General features: G+C 38.3%; 1 protein-coding gene across 2 annotated transcripts in view; it reads right to left on the bottom strand.

Moving 5' to 3' along the window:
• Positions 1 to 11310: 11310 nt before the first annotated feature.
• GREM1 (gremlin 1, DAN family BMP antagonist) overlaps positions 11311 to 18488 on the bottom strand; it is a 10181-nt gene continuing 3003 nt past the window's right edge. Inside the window, exons 1-2 of one of the 2 annotated variants that reach the window (XM_015864884.2) lie at positions 15434 to 15514; positions 11311 to 14920 (exon numbers count right to left, since the gene is read on the bottom strand). In XM_015864884.2, coding sequence (XP_015720370.1) covers positions 14365 to 14920; positions 15434 to 15453 — 576 coding nt within the window. In that variant the 5' untranslated portion in view covers positions 15454 to 15514 and the 3' untranslated portion in view covers positions 11311 to 14364. Of the gene's footprint in view, positions 14921 to 15433; positions 15515 to 18488 lie in introns of those variants that run through there. The other variant, XM_015864885.2, reaches the window with a different exon arrangement.

Raw genomic sequence — 18488 nt, 5'->3', positions numbered from 1 at the left:
ACAATAATGAAAAGATGGTAGTAAATATCCAAAAGGTTATTTACAGGAAAAACTCACCCATATGGAAGTCTTCAGTCTGCTGGGAAACACTGAGGCAATCTCCACCAAGGAGCAACCTCCAAGAGATGCTGTCCTAGTGGTGGTCAGCCCTTAAATGAGGTCTAGAGGAGGTGGAGTCAAGCTCCACCCCTTCCAGGAGCACAGCTAAATTACTCTCACCTGCACTCCCATAGCTCACCTGACACTTGCCTCAGCTGATTAATCAGAGGTTCTGGCTGTGATTACCAATTTTCCATACAGAGTGTACAACAAAAAATGCTATGAAGGACCTTGAAAATCGTGATAAAACTTAAGACCAGGAATCAGTGGAGATACTCAACAGACCTATAGTGATATGACCAAACCAATGGTTTTTGTTTGAAAAACAGCACTTCTCATCAAAGAAGAGAATACTGTATTGAGAATTCAGACAAGAACATGAACAGTCCTGTAAATGAATCGAGATGCTAGATTGCAGTAATCACCAAGACATGAATCAAATTGAAGAACTGTTTACAATTAGCTTTCTGTAGAAGAGAAGGTATACACATGTATTGGGAAAATATGAGAGAAGCTTAAATTACCACAATGATGAGAATGTTAGGAATATATAGGTAGACACTGAATAGTTAAAACATGTATAACAAGTTAGATAATCCCAATTAAAATTACTGAAGCCAAAGCAATCCAACTTAGAGGGACACGCGCTGTCTTTTCATTCTCTTTCTATTGTCTAGTTTCTTGATCATTTAACACAGTAAAATGAGGTACTGCTGAAGAGACAGACATTATGAGCATTATGCTTGGAATCCTACTGCTATGCCAAGATGTCAAATGCCAGATTGTTCTTCTTTATTAACATGATCTAGTGTTCATCAAGAATCTAAATTCTGCCATCAGGTCTAAAAGAAGTGTAGGAATGCAAATGTTCTTGAACTGTCAAGCTTCACAGTATCTAGGATTTTGTCAGTATCTGATAAGATCTAGCCAAAGAGCAGTATTTGCCATTGTGCTGCATGTTATTCTGAGGAAGAAGTAACACATACAGGGAAGTAGTAAATACATCAGGTAAAGTGAAGTTCCAATAATAAACGTATATAGTAGCATCAGAGCTGAGCAAAAGTTCAAGATAGTGAAATTGATCTAAGCTCTAAAATAAATGCTTCTCTTCACAATATAGAAAGGTGCCATAAGATATAAACCTTGTTTTCTATTTTGTAGAATTCTTCATTATTTGTTATTATATTTCAGCTTTAAAGTCATTTAAAAGTGTTATTTTATAAATACAGAATGAAATTATAACAGACTACTGTTAAATGTTTTAATACAAATTGTCTGCTTTTAATTAACAGTCATATATTATTTACACAATTCAGTAATTTCAGAGATGCACCGTTTCATACTCATATGAAATTCATATTCCTAAATTGTCTCTGTGGACAGGGCTTCCACCACCTCACTGGGCAACATTTTCCACTGCCTCACCAGCATAATTGTAAAAAATGTCTTCCTGATGTCCAATCTAAATCTCCCGTCATTTAGTTTGAAACCATCTCCCCTTGTCCTATCACAGCAGACCCTGCTAAAGAGTCTGTACCCTTCCTTCTTACAGCCCCCCTTAGATACTGAAAGGCAGTTCTCAGGTCTCCCCAGAGACCCCACACAGCAGCAAAATGTAATAGAGTGCTGGTGGGAAGATTCAGCCTCTACTGCCATACCACCACCATCCACCCCTGTGAGCCAATATAATAATATTGGAGGAATTACTTTTGGAGCAGCCCTGTAGGACATAATAGCCCCAGTTGTTCTTGCGCAGGTAATTCCTACATGCTTAATTTAGGAATATTAAAGTTTGGTCTTAGAATACCATATGTCTGTCTCTGAGAGAAACTAAAGCTTCGCAGATCACAGCTGAAGACAGCCTTGGAAGAAATGAGTAGTGATTTGACTTTTACAACTTATTCTTTCTCAGTGAAACTTGTTTAAGCATGCTGGGCCTTCATGAAAACCCTCTGCAACTCCTTAGAAAGAATGTGAGGGGTGAGTGAAGGATAATTTTTTCAATCACAGTATGTTATAAGTCTACTTTTTTTTTCTTTTTTTTTCCTTTTGCGTTGTTTCCTTTTAGTATTTTATCTGTCTTTCTGTCTCCCTGTTTATGAAATCCATGCTACGTGAATATGCATTTGTCCATTTCCAACATGTGTTTGTTAATAATAATTTTAAAATGTATTCAAACTGGAAATGCCAAGACTTCAGCATATGATTAAAGCACTGGAAATTATTTATGAAATAATTACCATTAATAAATATGCAGAATTCTCAGCCAGATTATTGGTCAAACTTACAAGTATTTGTACCAGTGCTTAGTTTTTGGGTTTTTTTTCAGTCTCTATGAGTCACAGAGTCAGGGACAGAAACCTATCAGATGATACATAACTAATCAAAATAGTGCCAATAGCACCAAGTATTATTCAATTATGGAAATTGTCAAGCAGTAGAATTTAAGGTTAGTGTCTTAATGAAAAGCTTGAGCCACAAATGGCCATATGAAGTGAGCTTCAAAGGTCCATATATGTGAGTTAAGGGAAACCTTTTTAAATGATGGTTCTATTTTTCTATCTTTCATTTCCCTTATTAACCTCAAAGAAGAGGCAAACTTTTGTTGGATTGCTCTTTGTCTATCCTGCTTATATTATCTATAGAAATATGTTGTGTCATTTGTTGGTTATGGAGCAGACATAAATGTGTTCTGCCCTTATTTTTCTTAATTTGAGAGTCTTTGGTTTCCACTGAGGTATTGATGAAGGCTGGCAGTGCTACCATTATATGTGACTTCAAGCAGTCATAAGCACGCTTTCTTTGAGAGATGGTGCGATGCAAATGTTCAGGGGAGGAAATGCATTCATGACATGAGATATTAAGGTTTTAATTATCACAGTATGCTTTTAATTTTTGAGAGGGATAAATTCCCTGTACTTCCCTGTACTGAAGTTCAGTATTTTAAAGATTTGATTTTTTTAAAGTTCTTTGAATTTAGAAGGAAAGTATGTCAAATGTATCCTCTGGCTACAGAAATCAGTTACTAGTGACAAAAAGAAATAGAGAAAAGAGGTATTTCATCACATGAATTTTGCCCTTTTAGTCCTGACTTAAAGTCATCATCAGGAGTTCTCATACAATTTTTCTCCTCTTTGCTTTGATGATGTATTTCAAATGCGAAAACAACAGATCGTCAAAGGTAAAATTCCAACCAGCACAATTCTGAAGTCATCATCTTTATGGATTACGTATAATAGCATAGTTTTTGACATTTTTGAAATATGATAAGAATATGTCTTCCTTCGACTCATTTCTTTCTTCTCACACACCATGTCCTGATAACATGAAGAATGTCCTAATATTTTCAAAGAAATTTCCCATGTCTTTGGCCTTAAAAATCTTCTAAAGTATCAAACCAAATCCATCTGCAAGTTTATTCTGAACAAATTGCATTAGTGAAAAATGTGAAGAGAAATCAGAGTTTTCAGAAGCTGGGAAGAGAATTAAGATTCTTAAAAAGAGAATGGCTTGCATATAAGGCTAAAGATCCTGTTCAAAGCTGGGAAGAAAATCTGGATATTTTCCAAGATCAAGATTAATATACATTCAAAATAAGCTTGCATCACACTGTGGTGCTAGCATGTCCGCTCCTTTAAACAGCATTGAATAGATAAGAATCATTCACCTTACTTCAACATTTTTTGAGGGAAAAGGGACAAAGACAATTTTTAAGTACTGTGAGCACAAGGAATTTGATGCCAATCTACACTTTTTGCTCCTTGGATTGTGTTGAGCAAACTCCCAAAACATCTTTCTAAAAATGTATCCTTTGGATTGAAAAGGAAAAAAAAAAAAAGCGGGGATGAGGGGGGGGGTGGGGAGGGGGAGAGGAGAGCGGGTAAAAATCCACCCTTTTGAATCCTACCATTTTAGTTCCCTGTGTTAATATTCTAGTTTGATTTAGGAATGTGCTGCATGGTTCCCATGTGCATTGTTGTTGTAGTATTTACTTTGGAAGGAAAAGTGAGTATATGGTTCACGCCTTAACCTTGTCAGGCTTCCCCCTTACCAACTTGAACTGACACCACAGAAATTCTGAAAGGAAAGGCCACAGCCAAAATTAATCATAAACATTAGCCATAAAATATTACTCTTGACCCTACCAAGGGGCAGACCTCTAGGAATAACATCCTGCTCCTTAAGAAAATAACATCCCTCTCCAACTGAGAGGAGCAGACGGTCTCATCTATGCGTGACGGACATGTTGACCTGTGCCTCAGGGAGTAATGTCCGATTTCAACTCAGAGGGTAATAAGCACTCCAGGTCTTACATTATGGAAGTCCTTCCCCAAACACAGCCCCATAGATTAGCTCTGGCAGCTTCTACCTTCTGCAAAAAACAAGTCATAACCAAGGCTGTGCTAAAAGGTTAGATTTTTATGCAAGGCCAAACAGACTAAGGCAGAAACTAGAAAAATTAGAACTGCCACTCCAGCTTCCAGTTTGTTTTGGCCAACAAGAAGCCCTGATGAAAGCCTACAGTCTGCAGCTCCTTTGTAGCATTCCACATGAACAGATTCCATTTCAAGCTTATTCTCAAAAGCACAGTCCTCAGAAGCTATTTCCAAAGCTGTCAGTCAATATGCTGTTCAGTAGCAAACTAATTTAAGGCAAGCCTCAGATACCTGAAAAATCCAGAACCAAAACACAGTGCCCAATGCTAATTTTATTTACAAAAGAATTAACACATCAAAGAGCAACTTATTTTATTGGAAGTCACAGAAGATGAGACTTAGGTGCTTCAATCAAGCAAAAACTGTTATCACTGAATGAAGCATTTTCTAAAGATCATCCAAAAATTCCTAGAAATGGAGCAATAAACCAGATTGCTTCCCAGGAGAAGTTGGTAGTGTTGGCACAAGCAATGACAGATTTCAGCAGGAAGCTGATGAACTTACATCAAGGATGTACTGCAGATATATTTCTGTTGTTGCATTTTCCCTGAATTCATTCTATTGCAAGGACAAGATGCTGGTAGCACCCATACTCATGCTGCAAAGGACTCTCCTCAGCACAAAAATCCTTTCCACACATCACCTCAACAAGTGATTTTTGTCTTTCTTTTTTCAATATATCAGTCCCAGATGCAAACTGAGCTACTTGGTGGGACAAGCAGGTTAAAAAGAAAGAGAACTGGAGAGATGGTCAAATAACGCTCCTAAATGTTGAAACACTCAATAAAGCAAGGTAATTTTCATAGAAAATTAAAGGAAAATTCCCTGATAACTCTTGGTTTTCCCTAGATTGGACAAAAAGTAAGGTTTATCTTATCCACTGGTATTAGATAAACATTGATCTTTGGGATTTAAATTATTATTGGTAAACGTAAAGCTTATCTGAGATCTCTCTGCCACACTAGCATGCAGATAAACTCCTAGGAAGTGAATGTTCTAGATTTTATAGAGATGGCAGTGTGATCTGCTGAGTAAATGACTTAAGGTGAGTAAATATTCCCAAAGGAATTGATTTGTATTTGATTTGTTCTTGTGTAGTCTTAACAAACAAATCAAATATCAACAAATATTCAACAAATATCTAACAAATATAGGCTGTATCCTGCCCAGATGTCTTTTTTCTGACTATGCCATGTTTTCTCAAACTGAGCATACTCCTACTTTCGCACTAATGCCAATACATCACTTCTGTTATTAATAAGCTATTTATACACATTCTGACAGCAGACTAGACCTCATCTTTAAGATCAGTACCTGATGCACATATTTCTTCCTTCTTGCCCTCTGTTTCTTTCCACCATCCATCACGCTGACTCTTACTTCCTATTCTATCCTGTGAAATAGACACTACCTTCTTTTTTCACCACCATTAAAAGCAGATCAAGGTGGTTCCATGTGTTGGTAAAGATAAATGTCGAGACTAAAATCTTTCCTTGTGGGGCTTCCATTAAGTTTCATTGGGTAGCATTCGCACGCCTTTCAATTATGATGCACAAAGGCTGGTGTTGCAAAAGGTTGTCGGAGTCTTATAACATCTTGCCTCTTTAGGAAAGCACTCCTCTTAATTGAAATCAAATGCCATTTAAACCTCTATGTTCTGTGTGACTTAGTTGTCCAGTGTTTTCTAATGGTACAGATGGTATAGCTTGCCTTAAAGAAGACTGACCAAAGGTGCCACAGACTTAGCAAACAGTACTTCAGTGTACTTGTGATGAATAAAGACAATAGACTACATTACAGACATTTGCATTCTGGAGATGAGACAAAGATAACGAAGAAAAGATGACAAGATGTATCTGACTCTAAGGCAATTCTCCCTGCGAGAGATTTTTCATTTGCCCAGCTTTTCCCTTGGGGTGAGGAAACTGGAAATCTTTTCACTTGTCATGGTAATGTGATAGGAAGTAAATACTTATTTTTATATGTCAGTGTATAGTGTTTTGTTCCTGGTAGTGAATGAAAATACTGGGTTCAAAATAAAGGAAGTTCTCTACTGTTTTATGAAGAACACTGTTGCAAGATCTAAAATTTGTGGTAGAAAAGTAGAAAGGCCCTTGACTTCTGATAACCCTACTACTAGTTGAAGTAAATCTGCCAGGGTGTCTGTCCTATCAGTTGGGTGAGCACTGGCACTTTCATCACCAGAAGTAGTCAGAATTTCCTTCAGAGGAAAATTGACTTTTTGAACTTTCAGACTACTGGGCTGAGCAGAATGAAAACAATTGTTTAAAGACATCATGCACAGATCTGAGGGACAGATGGCTCTGAACTATGCCAGAGAATTAAGATAAGATATTCAGGCTGCATACTATAACTTTTTGTTTTTTTCTATTTGTTTCCTTTTAATCGTTGTTTATTCTCTACTATTTGTCCCCAATCTCACTTGCTTGACATTGTTTCTCAGTAATAATGAATATATAAGATACTCTGCTAGAAACCTGAGACCACTTACTAAGAAGCCTTAGGCTGTTTATTATTATCACATTCACTGAGCAATGGCCTCCTTGATCCTGAAGATCCAAACTGAAGGCAAGACCTCAGAGGTGGTTCCTCAGAGGCTTTCACTTGAGTCCATCCTTCTAAAACAAATTCTGCAGACAAAGAATCCTAAATGCTACATAAAGGTGAATTTAAAGATCTACATGGATAACACTCCTGATGCAAGGGAAGGGATTAACTTTTCTTTCAACTCCTGCTGTTTAATGTTGATTTAATATATTGTCTTGACTTCTAATAAGGTTATTGAAAGATAAAAGCATATAAGGAGCTGTGCCACAGATGCGACAGTCAGAACTTCATATGCAAAATAAAAAGAGACATTATAATAAAAAGAAAATTGAACGTTGCTTGTATAAAATCTGGCTTTGTTTTGATGCATAAAACAGCAAACACTGTTCCACACTGGGGTTTTCAAGAATGTCTTAAGTATACAATGCTTCTGATGCCACCCCAGTTGCCTATATATAGATCTGTCTTGTGTAAAGAATTTAAAAAGCATTAGAATGGAGAAATCAAAGAGACAATAAATTTTAAACCAATCTTATTGTCTGCAGCCTTAAGTGTTATTAAGATCAAAGTGGAGCAAACATCTGGCATTTGCCTTTCTGCAAAAATTAGATCAAATTACCTACCATAGGATTTAGATCCATTCGGTAATATCTTTCCATTGCACACATAGTTTTCTTTCTCTTTTTTATTTGCTATATCTAACTTAGCTTCCAAAGTTGACCCTCTTCATTCATTTGGAGCTGAAATAAATGAGCAACAAAAATGAAAATATATGTTCCTCATGCAAATCTGTTTCCAAAGAGACATTCAAGGTCCTTCACATCCTATGGAGAGAGGTTCAGCCAGTCTTCATCATCGCCATTAAGTAGCCTTCACTGATTATATGCAACTCTCTATCCCTCCCTAAAATATAAATTCTTTATGCTTACTCTTGTGTTTTCACTGTTGATTTTATTTTATGATTATCACCCATACAGTACATAATTAAGAAGCCTGGTACACTAGGCCATACATTTATAAACATAGTGGATGTATATTTTTCAGACTCCTGAAGTATATCTAATGCCTTTCAATGCCTTTTCTAACAGAGAGAAATACATATACATTACGTCTATACAGCACTTTTTTCCCCCCTGGATAGAAGAACATGCCAAGGCAGAGGTAAGATTAAGAATCTATAACTTTTCCTAAATATAAAAATGACTGTGCCTGATTCTATTCCTCAACAAATTAATTACAAAATGTAGAAATTCAGTAAAGTTTAACTTGAAAGAAAAACAATATAATGGTTTGCAGATTCATTATTAAAAATAAAAATAAAAATACTAACAGTGCTCTGTAGTGATGCCATGCAATAGCTATAAAATTATGATTAATGAATTTTAGTGTTGCTGTCCCAGATGAGCTGTAACTGACACATTAATTCTTTCCAATTGCTTTTTTGCTGGAATCCATATTGGTATTACTAGGCAGAAGGTTAAGATATAGGATTCAATTATCCTAGGGATGAAGATATTATTTTAACCTTCGTTCTTTTGATCTCTTGAAATATGAATTGGAATATAGCAGTTTCCATAAGGTATTCTTTAAAAAAGAAATGCAAACATGGCAATTCCAAATTTTATTTGCAGAACTTTATTGGGAGTCGGTGTAACTTCTTGATTTGATTCATCCCCAAACTATGTGACTTACATCTGTATCACAGCATAGAGGGGTTATTGCTTATCACAACTTAGAAATTTGTTTTTTTAATGTGATCCCAAACATTCTTCTTTTATGTCAGTTTATAGTTTGATCCTCACATCTTGCCCCTCAGCCACTTGAATGAGGCAGACAATGAATTTTATTTTCAATATTTTTCAGAAGTAATGGGAGAGTGAGCAAGTGGCAGTTAACATTCTGTTCTCCTCCTCTCAGACCAAATAAAGCTCAGGGAGCAATTCAGGCAGCCAGAAGTCACACATTATCAAAGGGCACCTTCAAGTCATCAGCTACATTTCTGGGCAGGCAGTGCGGACAAGCTTCAGATGCTTTTATGAAGCTGCATTACAAGGTAGTATCAGAAATCTGCACTACTGGCATTTGTTACCATACCTATATGTGGCTTGTATTTCTGGTTTAAATGTCAGCCAAGAAACAATAAAGCAAGGTGTCCAAAGCTTATTATGGTTAAACTTTTTGATATGTTAAAGCCAAGGCCTGATATAGCAGTGAACATCCAGAGTTTTGACTAAATCCAAGTATACATTATATTTTTCATTTTCTGAAATGAAACCTTCCCCTTCTGCAGTCTTTTGGTTAGCACAGCTGCCCAAGGAAGCCAAATCACTTAGAAATAATTTGGGGCTTTTTGCTGCTGGTGTTTAGTGACTGCTGTATTTCAGTACTTGGGGAAGTAGTTTGTAAAGGAGATTTGAATTCTTTGGAGTAAATAAGACCCATGCTATTTAAAAAGGGAAGGAGCAGTCTGTGTCACACTGGGTTAAGCAAAACAGAGTTGCAGGCTCTGGCAGTGACTGGGAGCTTCTTGTTTAAGAATCTACTGAAAGTACTGCCCCAGGTCAGGCTTGCACACTGGGCAGCAGAATACATCATTCCCCTAGGTGATAGCTCTCTGGGCTCTCTTTTAGTTTTTGCCCACGAGAAGATGAATTACAAGGTTCCATTTCTGCATCACTTTTGCGAACACAGTGCCCTTTTTCTGGCCAGGAACTGCTGCTGACAGGCAGCCACAGGACCCATCTCAAGCATGCTACACCCGCTATGGCCATGTGTTGCTCAGATGTCTCACGTATGCCCAGCCTGCCTTGTGCTTCATGCCTCCATCTGATCACATGTGCACAAATCTGCTTCACAGCACATGGGTTACAGAGCACACACACAAATCCCAAACAGGAATCTTGCTTGCCTCACTGGAAAGAGAGCAAAAAACAGCTTTATTTCTATCTGTCTCCGTGAAAGCTGAGGGAGGTGCATGGATTCCCTCTCTCCCTCTCATCTTCTTTTGATTAGTGTAGATAGCTATAAAGCACGCAGGACTTCACAGTGGACATACCTTCAATTTAAAGTTGGTATGTAGGCCAAATGTAAATTATAATGACTGCCTCAGCTTGTTAGCATATAAATAATAAGGTCATAGTACTAGAAAGTATTAGAAAGGTAAGCCCAGGAGGTTGTTCTCTCTGTTTTAAATCTTCATATGAACATATATTTGTGCATCTCTTCATGGAGATTTATTACATCTGACTGTATCCATATCTCAGACCAGAAAAAGTCAATTGCCTTTTACAAATAATGAACAGTATTTTCCTTTCAGTAAATTTTAGAAGAGCAAGAGAACAAATGAATGGACAGAAGTAGAGGTGAAGAAAGAGTCAATCTAAAGCCTTTAAATTGCAGTAACAAGCAGTATGCCACAGACTGGTCAGCTCCATTATTTCATGATGGCTGCACATGAAGTAAAACTGTGCAGAACATTACCATCACCTACGCTTTGTGGCTGGCCAGCTCACATCTTGGTCACCTGGTGTGCTACAGGAAGCCACTACGTGATGGCTACTTGCGAGACTGTATGCTCAGCTGTGTCATTGCTGCTCCTTGTAAGGAAAGGGAGTAGATCTGTGGGACTGTGGTCTCCATCTGAGCAGCTTCCACTGCAAAGGCAGAGAATGCTGGGAACAGTGAAGGGAAACTACAAATCCCCATACACTCCTGTAAAATTCTCTGTCCCTGCCAAGAGCTTTTTGAGAGCTCTGCATTGCAAAGATGTTCCCTACTCTATTTTGTTTTATTTCAGTTTTTTTATGTGGAAGTGCACTGATGAATAGGCACAAAGCTGAGGTAAAATATGAGGCAGGCATGCTGAGTCCAGCTCCACCTCTATAACCATTTAAGTCTGATTTATATTTTGAACTGTCACTACATGGTTTACAAGGGGAAAAGTGTGAGTAAAGATTGAGATTTTTCTTCTATAAATTGTGGAAGGGTAAGGGGGAAGTGACAGATCTCATTTAAAACTTTATTGAAGTAGCCGTGTTGAATGATGGTGCCATTGCCTGTCTCTGTGCCCCATTGTCAGAATGTAAGCCCTTTTATAATTAAGAGAAGCCACAGAAGTCAGAGTAAAGTACAACAGATCCAGAAAGAGCTGGAAACTTAAGGAAAAAATAAAAAAATAAAAAAATAAATAAAAACAACAATAGACATGGACTGGAGAAGATATTTTATTTATTTGTTACTAGTAGTTAAAATGACGTACAAAATGCTGGGAAGAAAAAATTCCAATTCTATTCAGTTACAAAATAATTAAAACTTCATTTTAAACCAAGTTTTGCTTTGTGAGACCGAGCATGAAAATACTGCAGCCTTAGGTTATATAGTCCATTGTTTTTAGAATAAAGCAGACATTTAAATACATATTGTGGTTGATATTAAATATCTGGTATAATTGTAAGTTAGCAGAACTTTCTTACTCTCAGGCAATAACTAGCAATTCATAAAAGTTCTTTGTATAAAATTTACATAGTTATAGGGGGATCTGCCTCCAGGGGAGTTCTGTTGTGAGCTGGGCACAGGCTGTTTGGAACATAAGGATTTGTAACACTTATCAGTTTCCCTTCAGAACGCTGAAATCGGCTATGTCTAAAGCAGTGCTTCACATCTAAGGGTTTAGGGACATAGCAGCCGAGAATGAAATCCCATTGCTGTTAAAGACAATGGGTGTTTTGCTATCAACTTCAAATGAAGGAATAATTTCATTCTTAAGGCATGAACAGAAACACTACAGAGTATAAAACTTTCAGCAAATGCTGAGATTGGCCCTGTTACCTGCAAACCAACTCAAAAAATTAATTTAAAGGAGAACAACCCCTGACTATTATCAGTGAAAGTGGATTTGTATTAATAATAACATTAAATATCCATATCTTTCTAACTATTCACATTCCACACAGTGGAAATCTACCTCCTGTAATGCCAGATTTTAAAATTGGATTTTAAAATCCACGAAGAAATGTGTCAAACCTGCGGAGTGAGAGTGCACCAAGTGAAATGCATTTTAAGAATATGAACCAATGAGTTGTGATCTCTTAATGTCATAAACACAGACCTCATAGCAGTGGATTTTTACAGGAAAAATATATCAATTGCAGAGATGCAGGATATCACCAACAATTGCATGGGACACTGAGTTACATCTGTGGCTTTTGATGTCACGACTGCACATCCTATGTATCTGTGACACGACACTATATGGTTTACCCTTTGGACACGTTACTAATGGCAGCACTGTCTTCCTCAGAGCTTGATGGACTGAAATCCTGTCAAAATAATCACCCTGTGGCTGAAAGAGGCTTTTACCGTGAGAAAGTACAGCTACACTGATTGTGGGGAAAGAAGTCTTGCTGCTGAAGCAGAAAGTGTGTCCTGGGCTACACGAGCCCCATCACACTGTTAACTTAGGCCTAGGACCATGACCTTTTGTAGGTGCAAAATGGGGTCTCTTTGTTGGCACATAGGTGGAGGCAGGGAGGCCTGCAGGATCTGCAGCACCATAGGTGCCTTGGCACCTGGACAGAAGGTGCCTTGCTAAGCCAATGCCCAATACCTGGCTCAGCAACCACTTTGAGGTGCACCCGGCCAGGCTGTAGCTCTCCAGCAAGCCCCCAGGGCTTTGGGACCACCCTCCTGGAATGACTTCTCCTGTGAGATTCCCCATTCTCTTGTCAAAAGCAATCCCGCTCATCTAGCTTGTGGTCCAAATCCTGAAGGAGGAAAGACACAGGCTGATCTCCCAGGTGACACTCATTTTGCTGCTGGAAGTAGTGTCCCTTTTCGTGTGTTTTTTGCCCCTCGATGAGAAGGGGAACAAGTTAGCCCTTAATTTTCAGGAAATTCTCTTTACTTAGTCCAAATCCTGCTTAAATGCAAGTCTGTGGTAAAAGATATAAAAAGAGGATTATTGCTGGCAAAGTTCTGCATCTCTTTTTCAACAAACTGCATGCCTGTGGCAAAGCTAAAATAACAATAACAATGCAATGTTTACTAGTCATGAATGTCGTGTCTTTTGTCTCTTGTGTGGTTATTGCATTTGCAGTCACATGATGCTTGTTTTAATTTTTGCTTTGCTCCTTATGTACTAAATTACTGCCATTCTGTACTTGATCTTGCTTAGCAAGATTTTGGTGCTGTGGTATGTATGTTTCTATGTATGTATGTGAAAAAGAGGAGAGAGTTCAGATAGGCACAATGGAGTCTGCAGACTCATTGTATGTATGTATAGATACCAATGAATAAAAGATACTGCATATACATATATATGTAATATGAGGATTAACTGCTATCAGAAATACAAGACATCAGATGGATCTAGTGGCACAGGAATGGGTTTTGGTTGATGTAGAGAGACATTAGAATTCAGAAGTATATTTATAGCCTCGTATATAGTTTCTCTTTAATTTACGTAATATATGACTAGGAATATAAATTAAAGCAAAACGTAAACAGAAGACAATATCTCTTCCTCTGTGTCCTCCTATTTAAGTATCTTTCCTTTTTCCACTCCCTTTTGTGCTCCCCCTGCCTACTTACTTTGGCCTTTTGCATTCTAACTTGCTGTGGTTCTGTTTTCCATCCACCTATGCTGACTTTTCAGCACTCCCACTTTCCCATTGTTCTCCAAAAGCAGCCTTTGTATTACAGTTATTTTTCTGAAGAAGCATGTTACAAACTCTTGATACAGATGCTATTTTCAGTGATGTTTTTACTATGGCGTAACTGCTTTTTTCCTACTTCATATTTAAGAATAGATTCATGCTTTCAGATATATTGTCCTCTCACATTGATGTTTCTCATAATACAGTAAAAGCAAATAGCATGGCAGGTGAACATTAGCAAAAGCCACAGCTCCACTTTCCCAGTAAGTGACAAAAATGTGAATATACACTACCAAACCTAATTCATCACTGTGGGTAAGTAGATTTTTAATATTTCCTACCCCTTTTTTTTTTTTTTTTTTTTTTTTTTTCCCCCTCAAAGTGACCATTCATACATTTGCTTGTACACACCTTTTTCTCTCTTACACACATATGCCCGTTCTTCCCTTACATCCATTTTGTTCTTTTAGTTTGGCTAGCTGTTGTTTTTTAGGTAATTAACTGGGTTCCTTTCAGTTTCATCCAGCCCCAAAGCTTTGCTAGTTCATGCCACTCACTCACACTGGCAATGATTGTGGACAGTCAGAGTGCAATTGGTACTTCTCAGCTTAGTCCAAGTCGATAGATATACACCGACACTCCTTCACGCGGGTGATTCTTTTCTTCTTCCTAGGGGGCTGAAGCTCAGGGCAGTTGAGGGTAACAGTCATGGTGGTAAATTTCTTTGGCTTGCAGAAGGAACAAGACTGGAAAGAGCCTTCCTCTTTGCGGACATGCCTGGGGATGTAGAATGAATTGCACTGGCCATAGCAGAACCTGTTGATAATGGTGCGACTGTTGCAGCCTTCTTCGTGGATAGTTTGTTTGAGGGGCTGAGTTTTGCACCAGTCCCGTTTTAGGTATTTGCGCTCAGTGATGTGCAGTGCCTCCTGGCTGGACTCCAGCACCTCCTCAGCAGGCATTGAGGTGCCTTTTCCTCTTTCTCGATGCCTGGAGCCTGACTGCTGCTGTGTCTGCATCTGCTCTGAATCATTGGGCTGATCCTTGTCAGGAGGAGGGATAGCGCCTTGAGATCCACGATTCCTCTTTCTCCCTTCTGCTGTCGGTAGCAGAAATCCCATCAGAAGAAACACAGCGCCGATGGCATACAGTGTGCGGACCATCCTATAGAGAGGAAGTTGAGGAAATAAAGCACAGTTGTGGATTTCAGATATCAACAGGAATCAGGTATGCAGTAAATTTTCAACTCCATAAAAGAAATGTGAGTGTGTGTGCATGAATGCACACTTATAAAAGATGAGCTCTTTGCTTTCACCAGCTGGAAAGCAGTTTCCAAATTACCAAGTGATAAAAGCTCTCATATATTGTGATTGAAAGTCAGATACTAAAATAAGTCTATACAGAATTTCACTTAGTGTTGCATGCAACTTCTTCCAGCTCCTTTCTTCATGAACCCTACTAAAGAGTTCTCACTCCCCTCCTATACCTTATTGACATCAGGAGTGCCCCTCCTGCCTTACACAAGTGGAAGGTGTGATTTTATGTCTTGCTAGGAATTACAACATAGTCATCTGCAGTACCAGAGGACATCCATTCTACATGTTCCTTTGTCAGACTCAGAAGCTGTGTACAATTCTTCGCATAATACACAAAATACAGTGTGCAGGCTGTATCTACCTGTTATCTGAATACAGCATCCCAAGCTCTGTCACACTGCACCTCTGAACTGATCCCGAGTCTGACTGTAATGAAACACAGGCTGAGTAAGAGATGTGCACAAGAAAGGCAACTAACATAAAGTGATGTTTAGATACAGATTAAAAGAAGTGCATCTGTAATTTCAGATTACACCTTCTTACACTACACTGAATCTTATATAGATAGATTACACATAAGCCATCATAAATCTCTGTTTTATTCATTACGTCCATCATGATAGCAAAAGGATATGTGAGGACAGTAGAACTTCATATATGACATTAAGAACCATGAGATAACAGTATGATTTAAAAAAAAAAAAAAAAAAAAAAAAAAAGGACTTCAATAAGTGCAAAAGTAGACACAATCAAGATCCTTAAAACTGCATTCCTGCTCCAAACCTAGTTACCAGCCTCTGTACCTTCCTTAGTCTTTATGACCCAGGTATTTTTCACTAATTCTATTGCTTCCCAGAGCAACAAGGTCTTTGGGTTGCTGGGTTGACTCAAGTCCCACAAGCTAGAAAGTGACCTGCCATGCTCCTTCCTCTTCCTAAAGTACCACAGTCTCTGTGTTGTTTAGGGAAGCAAGGACTGTGAAAGCAAGCGAGGCAGACTAGGGAAGGAGGCTCTCAGGAGACCTTCACTGTGGGGAGCTTGGAAGATGGCCACCAGAAATGGAAAGCTCAGGCATTAAAAGAATTGTGAATAAAAAAAAAAAACAAGGAAGTCAGTGTCCTCTACCTTTTTAAAGTGTTGCAGTCAGATCCCTTTTTAACATATTTTATCAGTAAAGACAAAGTACAGTTTGAAATGTCCTACTGCCCAGCCAATGTGAAACCAAGGGCCGTGCCCTTGGTAGGCAGATAGACGGCGAAGTGCCAGCCCTGGAAGGGCCCCTGGAGACTCAGCGGAAGCTCGGGGTATTGTGTCATCTGCTGCACAAGATGTCTGTTAATTTCTAAGTTACTAGGCCTTTCCAGTCACATAGGAGGAGTAAGTTTTCATTTATGCTGTTCAGAAAGTATCTCTCACCAGAGACTGGAAAAGGAATTGCTGGAGTGGAGAAGTGTCACAGGAGGTTCCCGTTGTATGTAGGGATTTGCTCATGGAGTTAACATTTTATGTGTTTGTCTACAGACTGTTAATATAGTGGAGCTTATGATGCACATGATAAATATCTGCATTCATTTTTTATTCATTTAGATTTATTTACCAGTAGCCATTCATTTTGTTCATTTCGGCTTAGTACCAGTATGTCTTATGTTTGGAAGAAGCTTCAGACTCCAAGAGAGGGCTGTAAGCATGACATTGCTCCTGACTCCAGCAGGCAGCTTGGAAGGGCTGCTCTAAACATCTTAGTGTAATATTGCACAGAACATGCTATTTTAATAACCTTGAGGCTCTGACACAAAACAAAAAACGCTGGGAATTCTAATTGAAGAGTAATGCAGTGTAATTTCAAGTGTCAGTTTGGACTTCATATTTGCTGGTTTTTTTCCCATTTCTGCTACCGCCTCAATGTTATTTAAGCACGTTTCTTTTCAGTCTCCACATTCTGCCTGTAAAATATTTTTTTAAAATACAGTTATAAAACACCACTTATTTCCTCAAGTGACCAGAATGACTCCCTCCAAAACTATTCTTATTTCTCTAGCGACTGTATACCCACACTGTATTTAGACAGTATGCATGATATTTACTCAGCATGGTGCCAGATCCTTAGAAGAAGAAAAAAAGTCACTGCATGCAACAGAAAATAAATTGCTAGTTTCTAAGCAGTGCCAGGAAACTTCAGGTGTTTGTTTAGTTTCCCATAATTGAGTGCCTGTTTCACCACTACGCATATTCCCATACTAGTTTTGTTCCTGTAACAGATTATCTCCACACTGTTCCACCATTTTTTTCCACAAATGTGCAATTGATGACATAGTCATGTAAGATCTAGTCATGTGAAAATGAGTGTACTTGGGGATGGTGACTTGGGGGAAATCTGATGGTAATGTCTACTATTTTAAGATGCGTATCCCACCCAGACTGACGCATTGTTAAGTAGTATGTGCTTCATACTAAGGAAACACAAGCATGTGTTTCAGTATAACCCTAAAACAGGAAGGAATACAATTTTTCACTGACCTGATGTCAAGGTTTATAACCACAACACTTGGTTTATAACCCTAAGGGGAGAAACTACATTATAAGCTCAAAGAAGAAACTGAGATTTGTGTAGAAGTTGGCAACTCAGCAGCACCAATTATATATTTTCTGAAATATACACCTGGAATTGAAAATAATTCACATTTTTAGGACTAAATACAATTGAAACACAGACCCTCCAAAGAGGCTGCACTGGCTTCATGACCCCCAGTGGCAGCTTAAGCAGGAACTTCCTATCATTGTAGCATATTACATATTTATTTAAAATTTTCTTATTACTTGGGGAAAAAAAAAAAAAAAGAAAAGAAAAAAGAAAAAAAAAAAAGTAGAAGAAAAGCAAAATACAAAGGAAAATAAGGTATTATGCCTCAGTAAGGAAAGCAACCTGCACTCTCCCTGATCCTTATAAGAGGATCCACACTCTCTCTGATCCTCATAAGAGAAGATAACACCTCTGCTTATGTTACGAACTAGAATGATTCATCTAATCCCCAAATTAGTGTTTGTGAAATACTTCCTCAAAAGCTTTATTACTTAAAAAAAAAAAACAAAAAAAAACCAAACAAAACAACCAACCCACAAACAGCACAAGCAACTCAATCCATGTTACCATGCCCAAGGTTTTACCCAAAGGAAGTCTCACCAGAAGTAGATGGTTTGGGGTTGGTTTGGGGGGTTTTTTTGCCTTGTCACAGCCATAATTCTGACTGTGTGATGACTCTGAAGCTTGGGTAGGAGCTGTGAGGAATCAGGCTGTAAAAGCACATATATGTCAAACTTCTGCAGAACTTTCTGTACTTAATATGGGCTGTTACAGAAGCAGCAGTGTGATCAGAAATCCTTCTGAGAACTCAGCTGAGAATTCTTTGAACAAGCAG

This window comes from Coturnix japonica, chromosome 5 (assembly GCF_001577835.2).
Source record: "Coturnix japonica isolate 7356 chromosome 5, Coturnix japonica 2.1, whole genome shotgun sequence".
NCBI classification, from domain to species: Eukaryota; Metazoa; Chordata; class Aves; order Galliformes; family Phasianidae; genus Coturnix; species Coturnix japonica.
The sequence above is the reverse complement of the archived record's forward strand: the minus strand, read 5'-3'. Positions and strand labels throughout refer to the sequence as shown.